The sequence below is a fragment of the Hypoxylon fragiforme genome, assembly GCF_022984875.1.
Source record: "Hypoxylon fragiforme strain CBS 206.31 chromosome Unknown GGS25scaffold_3, whole genome shotgun sequence".
NCBI classification, from domain to species: domain Eukaryota; kingdom Fungi; phylum Ascomycota; class Sordariomycetes; order Xylariales; family Hypoxylaceae; genus Hypoxylon; species Hypoxylon fragiforme.
In genome coordinates this window covers 2,703,335-2,717,607 of record NW_026054758.1, presented here as the reverse complement: position 1 = coordinate 2,717,607, position 14,273 = coordinate 2,703,335, and the positions used below count along the sequence as shown (strand labels likewise).

General features: G+C 48.0%; 3 protein-coding genes across 3 annotated transcripts; 1 reads left to right on the top strand and 2 right to left on the bottom strand.

The window, feature by feature from the left end:
* Positions 1-265: 265 nt before the first annotated feature.
* Positions 266-2,248, bottom strand: GGS25DRAFT_482557 (WD40 repeat-like protein). Its single transcript, XM_049260280.1, has one exon. It carries the CDS (start codon positions 1,814-1,816, stop codon positions 416-418), a length of 1,401 nt encoding a protein of 466 aa, XP_049119166.1. The 5' UTR covers positions 1,817-2,248; the 3' UTR covers positions 266-415.
* Positions 2,249-4,795: 2,547 nt separating this feature from the next.
* GGS25DRAFT_513507 (FAD dependent oxidoreductase-domain-containing protein) lies at positions 4,796-11,140 on the top strand (the record flags this gene model as incomplete). Its single annotated transcript, XM_049262889.1, has 7 exons — positions 4,796-5,014; positions 5,071-6,511; positions 6,631-7,572; positions 9,055-9,419; positions 9,450-9,755; positions 9,789-10,899; positions 10,992-11,140. 7 exons carry the CDS (start codon positions 4,796-4,798, stop codon positions 11,138-11,140), a joined length of 4,533 nt encoding a protein of 1,510 aa, XP_049119165.1.
* Positions 11,141-12,479: 1,339 nt separating this feature from the next.
* GGS25DRAFT_519700 (uncharacterized protein) lies at positions 12,480-14,273 on the bottom strand (the record flags this gene model as incomplete). Its single annotated transcript, XM_049263759.1, has 2 exons — positions 12,480-13,228; positions 13,289-14,273. 2 exons carry the CDS (start codon positions 14,271-14,273, stop codon positions 12,480-12,482), a joined length of 1,734 nt encoding a protein of 577 aa, XP_049119164.1.

Sequence of the window (14,273 nt, the reverse complement as noted above, 5' to 3'; positions counted from 1 at the left end):
GCTCAAGTTGTACCATACCTATTTCTCAGCCTACCTGTCTATTACCTACTTAGCTACCTAGGTAGTCTGTAGGCCAGTCGGCAGGCACATCCATGGATAGCAAGGAAGAAACGCGAAATCCTCTGTTAGTGGAACCGCGATACCTAACTGCCCACTTACCTAGGTAGTTAGGAACTTATGATACAAATGTTACCCTCCAAGTTCTCTCTCACACGTTTCAATTTACAGACGGAGTAGGTGTGGCCAGGTAATAGTGTAACCTACAACTTTAGGCACTGAAGCTGACCCTTTATGTTTTTTTTTGGTCTTTCTACGCTATAAAGTACACACACCTATGCTAGCTAGTAGGTAAAAGGCAGGCAGATAGCAAGGTAGTAGTAGGTTAATCAGTACTAGGTAGGTACCTAGGTAGTCATCATATAACCTGCCACGGGCGAATGATCCCATCGTCTCCCGTCGTAACCAGCATCTCCTCCTTCCCCCTCCTCTCCGGCGCGCAGCCCTGGTCGTAGCGCTTGCACCAGGTGATGTGGTTGATCTCGTAGGGGCCGTGACCATTCGGCGTCGAGGATATCAACTTCCACTTACTGCTGCTGCTGCTGCTGCTTTCTCCAGTGTGTCCGTTCGTCATGGGTACATCATCGCCGTCGAGCTCGGCGACCGCCTCGTCTTCCCCTCCCCCTTGCTGCTCCTCCTCCTCCTCCTCGCGGTAGATAGCAATGATGCCATCGCTCCCCGTGCTAGCCACCAGCCCCGTCTCCGGGCTCCACGTCGCCGCGTATATGTCTCTCGTGTGCGCCTTGGGCAGTATAGCAGTGCACGCCCAGTCCTCCTTCAGGGACCGGCGCATCGTGTTGGGGATCCCGCTCAGCGCGCCGCCCCACTGGTGTCTCGCCGCGCTTTGTTCGTCGTCATTATCCGCCTCCTCCTCCTTCAGCGTCCATATCCGAACAGTGCAATCGGCGCTCCACGTCAGGATGCGCGGGAACTTGCCCCCCGGCCTGGGCTTGGGCTCCCACTGCAGGCCCCAGACGGTGCCGTCGTGGCCCTCGAGCACGGCGACGCAGACCCAGTTGTCCTCGCCGTCCTCGCGCCACACGCGCACGGTGTTGTCGTAGCTGGCGCTCGCGAGGACGTCGCTGCTGTAGCGACCCCTGTTACCGGCACGGCTTGTGGGCTCGGTGGGCTGGGGACACCAGGCGACGGCTTTCACGTCGGCCTCGTGCTCGTTCAGCACCGCGATCGTCTCCCAGTCGTCTTCTTCCGCCTCGCCGACGTCCTCCCAGATCCACACCGTCTTGTCGCGGCTGCACGTCGCGAGGTACTGCCCCGATGGGGAAAAGGCGACCGACTTGATCTCGTTCTCGTGCCCGTCCAGGATGATGATCAGCTCCCAGTCCTTCTTGTCGCCGTCGTTATCGGAGTCGGAGTCGTTGTCTGATCGCACCGTTGCCGCTGTCACTTCCACTTCCAAGTTATCGCCTGCCGCGTTGTCGTCGTCAGTCCATCGCCACAGCCCCGCCGTCGAGTCGAAGCTGCCGGTGACCAGGCACAGCTTGTGCGGGGGCAGGTTCGGCCGCCAGGTGGCGGAGCGGACGGAGCGGTCGTGGCCGTCGGTCAGGGCGCTGTGGGCGGAGAGGGTGGTGAGGGAGAAGACCGTGACGGATTTCTGGTGCGCGGTGGCGAGTAAGGGGAGGGTTGGGTGGGGCACGGATTGCCAGGCGCGCTGGTAGAGGTCGGGCTTGAAGGGGGGGAGGGGCGCGAGCTTTATGGAGTCGGGGGGAGGAGTAGGAGTAGGAGTAGTCGTTGTCGCCATTTTTTGTTCGGAGGGTTTTTGGCGCCCCGAGAGATGGGGACTGTGGGATTGTTGAACGATGGCAATTGAGTACGTAGTATTCGAATTATTCTTTCTTTCTTTTTTAATTTAAGTCTTATAGTAACTATCAAGTTGGTGATCTAAAACCTTGATATGAAAACCGGCGCGATTGTGAATTTGATCTTGTTGGAATTGAATTGAATTAATTATTGAATAATTATTGAATAATTATTGAATTAATTAACATGGCGCATTCGATCGATTATTACTGACGTATGCGGGGCATATGGAGTCACTGTCGATAATTTGGCGGGGCTACTTTACGTATATGGAGGTACATGGCCTTTAAGCATAATAAGCATAAATATACATTTTGTGAATTATGGTGACTGATAATACCCAGTATGTTCATATTTGTACATCAATGATAGGATTTGACGGAATTGGCCAATAATAATACATCACAAATATCTTATCACATTCAATGTTAAGCTCCGTCCGTCATAAAGTGTCCGACACCAAGTGACCGGACCGGAATTTAGCAGTTGGTCAGGACCATACCTAGTACCTACTACATAGTATGTATGTACCTAGGTTATCGTCAAATTCTACGCGTTGCAAGATCGAGATTGAGTTGACGATCCATCCAGGTTGACAAATCCGGGCTGTTCCGGATTCTCCTAATAATTGAGTGTTGTGTCAGTATCAAACATCGGCATTTGCCACTTCATTTTGGCAACCAGCTTATTTCCTTTGAACACACAAAAGTACCAGGGTAGCTAAGGTACATACATTACTTGCCCCTGGGCGGCTGGGCGGCTGGGCCATAACTAGCTTGAACAAAGGGAGTTGACTGCTCCATGTCCAGGTGGTGTTTGAGTTCGTTCCACCACGAATCCCGAACGAGGATCTGCTGCTCGTGGCTCGTGGCTCGAGCCTCCTCTCGGGGAAGCACTTGGACAGCCATTACCGATATGTCGTGTACCGTGAGAGATTCTGCTAGCGAATTCGGGATACCATGTGTGGTCTAGAACCTGAAAAAAGGGCGACCGGGCTTTGAGGATTAGAGAACCTACATAATGCAGTTGGGCTACCTATGCACGTTGCACGTGTGATCGCCAACGCGAGATGTCTATCTACAGTACATACTGTAGCAGGTGATTATCTAATCCGTTGCAAAAGGTGTTAGCTGATTATATGCCTGCCCAGGCCCCAGGTGGCTAAAAGAGGCAAGGGATATATTAATGCTGTTGGTGGCATTGGCTGATGATACGAGATCTTCTCCCCCTCCCTTATTGTTTGTTGGCTATAGCTTATGAACGAATACGACTGGGTTGGGAGCTTGCTGCTATGAATATCCTTTTCACTTCTGCTTTTGAGTGCCACTTACGTTTGCAGCAACATTCCACTAATTCTGAAGAAGATAGTTCCTTGAACAAGCCCATCTAAGCTACATAGGTAGCCGATCAGAAACCTGTGATTTGCTGATATCTAAACACTGAGCAGCAAAACTACGCTGCGTCTGGATAGAGCTTATTTTCGCAGTAAGACGGTATAACCGACGCCGAATTCTTTATATTGCCACTCACAGAAACGTGGGCTTGGGTTCCGTGTCTCGTACTTGACGCAGACCATGATGTTCATGGGCATGCTAATTTCCTTCCTTTCGAGCTCAAATCTATGGCCGCGAGAAGATAAGACTCGAAGCTAGCGGAATAGTAGGGCTCTTAGGATCCGACATGAAGTTAACAAACTAGAAGCAACACACCGTGTACGTGTCGTTGTGAAAAGGGCAAGCGTTTCTCCAGAATAAGATTACCGAAGGTCTGGCTACGCAGTATTGGCGTGCATAGTAAGTATCTCTCCGACCCCAAAGAGTTTGACAACTATACAACTCTTGAAATGCACAGGATTTCAAGCAGTCCAAGACAATTGGTAACTTAAAAAGCCAGCGTTAAGCTTCGACGTGGCAGTTGTTCCTAAAGTCTCGTCGTGTTAGAAAAATGAGGCACTATCCTTCGGAAGTATTAACCTTCGGAGGTAATGAGCCTATGATGAGGTAAAGTATTCTAGGGGTTAAGCAAGCAACCCCATGCCGTCCAGTCCCAGGATTGAAAAAGGGGGATGGGGGAGGAATCAAGGGGTATAGAAAACATGCTGATAAGTGATTAAAGCTTGGCAATCTTAATCAGGGTCTTCTATCTGTCATCATCGCAAACTTGATACTTCGTAACTGGAAGAAACAACTGGTTCGTAGCTTGTAAACTGCCCTTGTCACCGGCAAGATAACATATGCAGTTGCCAGTACCTCCTCGGTCTTCTTGCACCATATATCACATGCAGTGATGACTTCAGGAAACTTTGCTGATTCGGAAATGACAAGAAATCCAGGGATGTCATAGTCTCTAGTAAATTTCCTATGCCGCTGATGAACATGGCATCCTGGAGGGGTGCCGTGATGTCGGGACCGCCATAATTAGGATTTTACCGAGCCATGACCTTAGCAGAAATCCCATGATCCAATAGAATCCGTTCCTCAAACTCCGCCTGTCTTTGAAATCAACGTCCCTATTCCCATATTGGTAGAGGCATCCATGGATTGCTGCAATAAGTTCCCCGGTCCGCCCTTCGCTTCGGCTGTTATAGAGAGCTTGAAACGTCCTTAAATCGATCTTTGTTACTAGATTTGAGGGTAATGTTAATAACTGGCTGTTGATTTAACCAAACTTGACTGCATTACTTAGTCGGTACTAAGATGTGATGCCTTCAAATAATGTGGCGTCCTTAGAATAACAAACAATTTTTTTGTATTTCGACCTCTTTGTCGTTGATTGTAGAGTTACCCGAGTTTTCATATTAGGGTCCTTCGACGTTTAACTACCTTTGTCATCACGAGTTATCAGTGATGATTAACGCCGTCCACTGATCAGTCACTTATACGCCCATCGATTCGTCTCGGAGGGAAAAGTGGTAATCACGATGTCAAGAGCTGAGGTTTTAATGCTACAGTATGAGGGTCAGATTGTCCCCAAGTCCTTTGAATGGGAATTCGTGGTCCTTAGTTACTTCGTATCTTGGATTGGAGCAATTTTGACTCTCGAATTACTCAACCGACGAACTCTCCGCAATGGCTTTTTCAACTATGTCATCCTTATTGGTGCGGCGGTAGCGATGGGTGCTATATCGATTTACTGTATGGTAAGCAGTCCAGAGTATGTCCATCATGGAACGAAGCACGACCTGACCGATTGCAGCATTTCGTTGGAGAGCGAGCACTGACCTTAGGCCAAGATGAGCCTGAGCTTCGCATCGATTACTCTAGTACCTTCTCTATACTCGCCTTTTTATTGCCAGTAATGGTACTCTGTGCAGCTTTCCTGACTACTGGAGCGAACAAGATAGTCTCGTGGTGGCGGATCTGTTGCGGAGGAGTTCTTGCTGGCCTATCCATCTGCGGCATGCATTATTTGGGCAATGCATCCATATACAACTATCAATGCGAATATAGCAAAGTACACATTGTGGGAGCGGCCTTGACTGCTACATTTGACAGCATCACAACTCTGTCTTTGTTATTTGTTTTTAGGGCATCTTGGAGGAAGTCGTGGTGGAAAAGAGCATTAGTTGCATTCCTGCTAGCTGGCGGCATATCGGCAATGCATTGGATCGCGGCCTTGGGGACTGACTACCGTCTACTCTTTTTGAATGAGCGCACCCGGCTTACCCAAGCCCAGGCTTTGATAATTGTCAGCTGCCTAGCATTCATCGCGACCCTATTCTTGCTGGTATCTGCACTTTATGCGAGCTGGGTTGTAAGACGTCAAGCGAGAAAGGCTCGGCAAGTCGTATTAGCAGCCGCAGTCTTTGATCATTCCGGAAGAGTCTTGGTGGATGTGAATGGGCTCATTCCCAGCGAGAAAATCACAGACACCTACGTGGAAAGAAACCAGGGCGACACATTCAATACCACACATCCGTTTTTCCATTGGATGTTTCGGATTTCTCGGAACTGGAGCAGCGTAAACGCTATGATTTCAGGCATGACCGCTCACCTGGAACGCCTGCGCAAGAGTACACGCGATAACAAGATCCGGCTTATTGACGATGACGGACAACTTATTGATGATCACGATGTCGTTTTTCGCGAGCTGTTCTGTGTCGCGGCCGTCGGTTTGGCGGTCAAGTTGGAAGAGCAGCTGGTTAATATGGGAATTTTATGGGAAGAAATATTGACTACCGGAGTCGACAGATCGCCTCGGGGACTCAATCAATGCTGTAATAAAAGGCCAGGGGAAGGCTGGTACGATGCACTAAGCAACTGGCGGGGAAATCGGACTAGGAAACAAGAACATAGACGCGGCTCGCTCATGTTCTTGGTTCGCCGTGTCGAAAGCTCTTCGGATGTGAAGAAACTCGAGGCTGCCGGTTTTCGATTCGCAGATACTCATCAGGTATGTGAGATAATAACGACATACCTGCAAATTAAGACCCAGGACCTTAATGGCAAGTTGAAAGATATGGCGACTTTTGCTGAAGAGAAGACACTGATGGAGCCTGGTGTTCATCTCGGCTTTTTTGGCGTCAAGGCTCGCACTGGGAGTTTTGAGTACGATGTTGTAGTCAGGAAAGGGGCTCGAAATCTGCTCCCCACTATACCCTTACCACTCGAGCGTGTTGAATCGTGGCAGATGGAGAGTAAGTTCATCTCTTTCTTCTCTTTTTCGAACTGGTGGGCAATTTTGTTTGGTAAAAGCCAATAATCCCAACATTTTTAATGGCGATAGTATTAAGTATGACTGACTCTCCATCTACAGTTATTCGCCAATTTGACCGAATGAGTGTTGCCCTTCTCTTCCAGAGTCTTGCTGGGATGGTTAAGCTCACTCCCCGTGAGGTGCTTTTCGCTTCTCAGCTGTGCGATGCGCTTCAATCTCTTCGTGCTTGGATAGACGATCCCATCTTCGATGAAGCCGTGCTGGCATCAAAAGTGGTCCAAGTACCTTGTCGTGCTTATGCTGGGTCAAACTCGGCGAGATCCTGCACAGTGATAGCCCTGTGCTTGTTGATACCAAATCATGCTAGTCCTTGCAGCCCTGGATGCGAATTTCTACCCTTGAGCTTCTTCAAAGTTCATCAGATGGTATACAGAGATTCGCCCCAAATAGTCGCTTTCGCACGATACGTGCATCGAGAACTATCACCAATCGTAAGTGCGGTGCCGATCAACCCGCCGGACGAGTTATATCAACAAATAGGGAGAGCCATGCTCCGTTTAAGCTCATTGCGCCGTCTCGGAAAATCAAACCGTAACAGCTATGCTGTCGTCGAAGAAGGTTATTCAAGCTCAGCCAAATTTGTGCAAAAATCATCTAGGCGTGACTCCAGCCATTCCGAATCTACTATAGTACCCCAGCAGCAGAATCTCCGGGAGACTTATGATGATGTGATGTCTCGAGGGGCCGCGGGATACCAGCCGCTAGCTTTAGGTGGTATCATGATATCGCAAGAAATTCAGGTCGACGTACAACAGCTTGACGATGCCAATGGAGGGCCAACGATTCCATCGAAGACTGTAGCGAAAATGGACCGGGTAACAATAGTTGACTCTGGAACCGTTTTTGGGTTTGAAATGGAATGTTTACCTGGTGCGGAAGGAGACTTTGGTATTGGGAAACCTCTTGGGTCAGCGGTGGCTGAACGTGGAAAGGTAAACGAAGATGTTACCTTTGTGGACGAGTTATTCGCTGTTTGCCTTGGTGGGCACTAACTTCAAGGCTGCTTGTGTATTCATATTTCAATCTCACATGCCAAGATACGACGTTTGTTTGATTTGTGTTGCTTTATTCGTTGGAGGTATGAGAGTTTGGGTTGCATACATGATAGGACGGGACGGGATCGGGATCAGACTCGGATAGGATCATGAGATATGCGCACGTGGAGAAAGGCAGCTTAATACGTGGATCACCCCTATTTATGCATATTGCCCATGCATAGGTACTAGATAGGTAGTACTTATGGTTACATAAGATGCAATGATGCATACCTATTTAGTAGTTGCCTGGATAAACAGCTAATGTCAGCTATACATATTACATGAACTATGTACAACACAATTTGTACAATAGTTATTTATATCCATGGATATTAGTTATAACTATTCTTAATGAATTGAAATTCATAGTACAATGTTCGAATTGGCATGCGATTGATGGAAAATTTAATGCCGTTCTCTTAACCCGATAGTAGCATAGCTTATGTTTGTGACCTGAACTTTTTTTTTGTTCAATGTTTTTTTTGAAGTTGATTCTGTCTGTCAGATTAGTGTACTACTAGTTAGTAGTAGCGCAGGTCCAACTTCTTTCGCACACCCAACGGTTGTTGTTGCCGCATTGTTTATATGGAGCCTGTGGAGTATAAGTGTGGAGTATAAGATGGTCAGTCATATTTTACTTCGGGGAAAGAGCAGCGTCATTACATAGGTATGTACCAAGAAGCAACCCATCACAAAGTAATACAAAGTACAGAACTGAAGAAAAGAGGTCCTTTCCCTCCATATTTTCTTTAATTAATATGAGACAATCAAATTTATGTTGATTTCAACAGATACACGTACTCTTCTCCATTCTTACTCCATTTTCTTCTCCATTTTCCTCAATTTTCTCCACCGACAGGCTGCATAGTAGGTAGACTAAACGCTCAAAGATCACCCCCACGCTGCATTCTTCTATGCTATGCCAGCTCCATTCAACGTCACCACAAACTAAAGATTGAGCGAAATTTTATCTTTCCCATTCATTCATTTCATTTACCATCCTTACCTATCTACCTACCTACCTACCTACCTACCTACCTATTTACCCATCTAACCTAGAATCTAGATAGTACATATCTTCAAATTCAAACCAGCCTTGTATTAAGCTTTCCTAATATCGACAGTCCGCCGTCGACTAAAATATTTGATTATATCCATATATCCACCCTTTTATACATACCTAGTTCAATTCCTCCCTTCGAGACAAAGGAACCTGAAAGGCCTTAAATTTGAGACAAGTTCATTTTTGACTTTCTTAGTCGTTGTGGCCGCTTTTATACTCGACCACGCTTGAGTACGGCTAGGCGCAGCCCGCATTACCTAGAAAGGTACAGCTGTGCGGGACATACTTAATTATCCTTACGAGTTCGACGCCCTACTGTCATGTCTAGATTTGCGAGAGGATTGAAGCGTATAGCCCTTCCAGCCACCGTCGCCGCGGTCGGTGGTGGTGCCATTCTATACACCTATCGACCCCGAAACATCCCCGGCTTTGAGGGCGCTGCCGTCCCTCCACCCATCTATGGCGCTGATGGCACTTTCAAGCTTCCTCGCTTTCCTAAAGTAAAATCACGTGAAGAACAAATTGCCGACTTAAAAAAAAGCAACGCACAAGATGAGGAGTACGATATGCTTGTTATTGGCGGCGGAGCTACCGGGGCTGGTGTTGCGTTGGATGCCGTCACTAGAGGTCTGAAAGTAGCCGTCGTTGAACGAGACGACTTTAGCAGTGGCACCAGCAGCAAAAGTACCAAGCTCGTACACGGCGGAGTGAGATACTTGGAGAAAGCTGTATGGAACCTCGACTATAGTCAATATCAGCTAGTGAAGGAAGCTCTCAAGGAGCGCAAGTATTTCTTGCAAACTGCTCCTCACCTGAGCTCATGGCTGCCCATTATGCTGCCGCTTGATAAGTGGTGGAAGGCGCCGTATTATTGGGCTGGTACCAAGTTCTACGATTTTCTTGCCGGTAGTGAAGGTATTGAGAGTTCTTACTTTTTGACTAGGAGTAAGGCCCTCGATGCGTTCCCTATGCTCAAGCAGACAGACCTTGTTGGCGCATTGGTCTACTACGATGGTGCTCATAACGACTCGAGAATGAACGTTTCCATTGCCATGACTGCTGCGGTATATGGTGCTACGATCTTGAACCATGCCGAGGTAACTGGTCTGATGAAGAACGAAAATGGTAAGCTTTGCGGTGCTTCGGTGAAGGACGTAATCGCCGAGCGCAACGGTAAGAAGATGGAACCAATTACGGTCAAGGCTAAATGTATTGTCAACTGTACTGGCCCCTTTACCGATTCGATACGAAAGCTCGATGACCAAAACTGCCAAGAGATTGTTGCGCCTGCTTCCGGTGTTCATGTTATTCTGCCAGGCTACTATAGCCCTTCGAACATGGGTTTGATCGACCCGTCTACGTCAGACGGTCGAGTCATCTTCTTCCTACCATGGCAAGGAAACACAATTGCAGGCACAACTGATGAGCCAACAACCATTTCCGCTAACCCACTACCGGACGAGAAGTCGATACAATGGATCCTGAACGAGGTTAGCCACTATCTGTCCCCCGACATTACTGTCCGTCGTGGTGATGTACTTGCTGCTTGGTCTGGCATTCGCCCTCTTGTCAAAGACCCTAAGGCTCAGAACACGCAATCTCTCGTACGCAACCATCTCGTCGATATCTCTAGCTCCGGGCTTGTGACTTGCGCAGGTGGAAAGTGGACGACGTACCGACAAATGGCAGAGGATTGCGTGGACGCGGCAATTAAGGAATTCAGCCTCCCCACCAAGCCTTTCGGCAACGCTCCACGTGTCAGCGGAACTGAAGTTGTGGATGATGGAGCTATTCTAAATGGAACCTGCCAGACCCATAACGTCCGCCTGATCGGTGCCCATGGCTTCAGCAAGACGCTGTTCATCAACTTGATCCAGCACTTCGGCATTGAGACCGAGGTTGCCAAGCACTTGACAGAAAGCTATGGAGACAGAGCGTGGACCGTCGCCGCCATGTGTAAGCCAACAGACCAGCGATTCCCTGCCAGAGGAGAGCGCATTTCGCGCTTGTACCCTTTCGTGGATGGTGAAATTCGATACGCCATCACCAACGAATATGCACAGACGCCCGTCGATATCCTAGCACGAAGGACCCGATTAGCTTTCCTCAATGCCCAGGCCGCTCTCGAGTGCCTGCCCAGGATTATTGACATCATGAGCCAAGAGCTGAAGTGGGACCGGGCCCGGCAGGATCAGGAATGGAAAGACAGTAAGTGATCCCTCCACGTAATATGCCGTCCCTACCGTTTTCCCTCTCGAATTATAGCATTGAAATACTAATTCGATATGTCATTCTTTCAGCCGTGGCGTTCTTGCAGTCAATGGGCTTGCCGGAGCCCATGTTGACCGCTACTCGAGCACAGGTCGAGAAGGGTAAGCTCGACTTTAGCAACTCCCTAGAGTACAACATGTACTCCCGACACGACAAGCCTCCAGTTGCGGAGGAATAGAAACTCCCTTTTATCACATCACATCCAAGGGAAAAATTAATGTGTGTACCTACATAAATAAGGGCCATTGTATAGGAAAAGACCCATAACCTGAGATTCATAGACAGACGATTAGGTAGGGCAAATTTTGGCGTATGTTCTTTCTCCCCTTTCCTGGGGAGGCAATCTCAGCACAGCCAAATCTACTATGTACCTATTTACCTACCTAACTCTTCATCATCGTCGGGGCGTTGTAGTTAGCCACAAGCAAGGAGCCGGGACAGGGTTCGATAGTTAGTCGATACGCGATTTAGTAAAAAAAAGACTACCTGGGTATGAAAGAACTGCTCTGTTACTTACTTGCCTAGGTGATGCCTTTGATTTATTTGTAAACGTGACGTTAAGCTAGCTGACTCTAGAAAGTTAAGACACCCAGCATTTTGATCAAGACAGTTGGTTTGCAATGAAGAAGAGACAAGACACCACACATCGTGATCCAGAAAGATGGAACAAAACTTCCAGAACTAAAGGAAAGCTTCTACAAACGGAGATGTCACCAACAATAGCAACGCGTTATTATTCACAGCAGCAAAGTGTTTTGTTTGTTGTTCATATACATCGAGTTTTTTATCAGAATATATTCAAGTAGTTATCCTCCACCTGAAAACAACAGAGGGTATTATGCTATATCGACAATGGATAATGATGAAAATTTTCCTTCCTCCTGACACACATACGACTAGTTAAACAAAACACAATTTCGTGTGTTTTGTACGTACTACCGTTGTTGTCTTCTCCTCCTCGTTTTCTTTGACAATTGTCCGAGGATACATATGTACAATATGCTCCTTTCCACTCCACCCCCTAAAATGCAGCTCATGCAAATTATTGTAAATGCAAGCTTTCTCTCATCCAGGGTATACCTTTCGCCGCTGTCCCCAGCGTGCGGGGATCCTAAAATGATAAAAAACAAAGAGACAACGCTGCTGCTGCTATTACTGCCCCGGACTGGTATGTGAGGAGGGTGGTAGCTTCGTCTTTCTAAAAGAGATAAAGAAAATTCGTAAACCCTTAAAAACCAGTGCCCCGTTTCCTGGCTCAAACGCCTCGCCAAAAAATAAAAATAAAACAGCCATGATTCATTAATTTTCCCAGTCTATTTCGTTCCCAAGAAATTTTTTTAGATGCTTTGCCGCCCGAAGGGCCCGGTTGCCCGGCTGCCCTTATGATAACGCCGAGTAAATTATGCATTCCAGAACCGTATTAGCGACCATGAAATTTTGATTTGTACATCCACCTTCTCGTAGTCGATATGACGAGAGCTTGCTGACTTCATCATCTCTCAATGGGTCGGTGCCCTCTAAACCACGGAATTCGTCCTCCTTGTCGGCACGGAAAAGACGCGATACAGGAGGCCCCGCTTGTTGCCACCATCTATTTCCCGACTTGGATAGCGACACGGACATAGAGTACTCGCGCTACCAACTCGACACCCCATCTTGCGATTCAACTCTTCTTCCCAACCATAAGTATCGACAGAATTAGGTCGGGTGAAGGCTTCGGGATCAACCACAGTTACCGACCTGTCGTCGTCGTCCTCCTCCTCTTGTGATAAGTCGAGGTAATTCGAGAAATCATTCAGATGAGGGTGGCTGACGGTTGCCACTCTGACTTGATCAAATTCTCCATCGCCATCTACTTCCGTCTCTGTATCGGTTTCAAAGTCAAGAGTCTGGAGAGAATCAGAGAGAAGAGGTGGTGATAATGCGCCAGTATGATTATTATGTTCCGAAGAAGCTAGCGAGCTGTATTTCGATTCCGGCTCTTCGAGTACCTTGTCAGGTATCCTTAACGGTTTTGGTGCACTGTTCCGCTGGCGAACACCAAAAGTACGCCGGACTACACACAGTCCCTTCTCATTCTGTGCGCTCCGCGATTTCGCGGCCACGCCACCCGCAACATCTCCACTGACAGTCTGAGGATTATCGTGTGATCCAGCAGTTACCCCGAGTGGAAATCGGATCTTCTCACCGGGGTGAGGATCCTCCCAGGACGTGTTTGTCTCGTCAGCAGCCACTTGCCTTGTCGGCATGGAGCTGCTCTCGCAGTCTACAACGGTGGATGAGTTATGTGATGGCGTGGCCTGTAACCTTCATAATGGGGGTTGACCACTTGACGTTGAAGTTGTGCGACGGATAGATTTGCTGCTCTTCTTCGTCAAGCCCAGCTTTGCTCCCATCTTTTTCCAGCTGCTGCCTGTTATTGCCCGTTGCAACGCAGTAGGGGAGGTGCTACGCGTACAACTCGAGGTGGGTGGTGTGACAGGTGGTGTCATTGATTCAGTTCCAGACCACGAATTTGGGCTGCTGCTGAAATCAGTCATTAAATCGAAATCCACCGATTCGACAGATGTTAATGTTGAGCGATTCCCAGCACTGCTGTTTCGGCCAATGTTGAGAAAAGGTATATAAGAGGCTCTAGGTGACTGAACTCCTTCATCACCAGATAGGCCTTCTGGGGATATGTCAAGGCGCGAGCGTCCGTGCCTAGAGTCATAGGAGAAATCCTCAGATCGCGCTCCAACAGCTGGCAATACGGACTCAATGAATGAAACGAGAACCGAGTCATTTATTAATTCCTGTATAATGTGGACTGCCTCATCTAGTTCAATTGGGTGAGGTGGGTTTGACTTGCAGCATTTATGCTGAAGTAAACGATCACGAACGTGTGAGGGCAAGTTAACTTCCCGTGGTGCGCATGGCATAATGTAGGCATCAATAACTTTCCGCCATAATGAACATATTTGCGAACAATCATTCGATGGCTTGCCTTCTGCGAATTGTTGATACGCCGTCCTATATCGGTCAGCGGCCATAATAAACTCCAGCGTTTCCAAGCAATGATTTTGAGACAAGAATGCCATAAAAGAGCTCAGTGTCCACGGCGGCGGCGCAACATTAGCAAGAATGTCCTCAAGTGATGGTGGGTTGGTGAATGGTGAGCCAGTCCGTGGTATGGCCAGGCTAGTTGGGCGTGATGTGCCCATTGTAGTTTCTTGGTCCCAGTCAACGAAGACCGGTGATGATGGTGATAACTCCTTAGGAGATGGGTTCAAATAAATTGGCGAGCTTCCTCGTAATTTAGATCTTCCCAT

Excerpts from the sequence above, each read along its gene's own strand:
- GGS25DRAFT_482557 (XM_049260280.1), bottom strand. The coding sequence starts at position 1,816 with ATGGCGACAACGACTACTCCTACTCCTACTCCTCCCCCCGACTCCATA.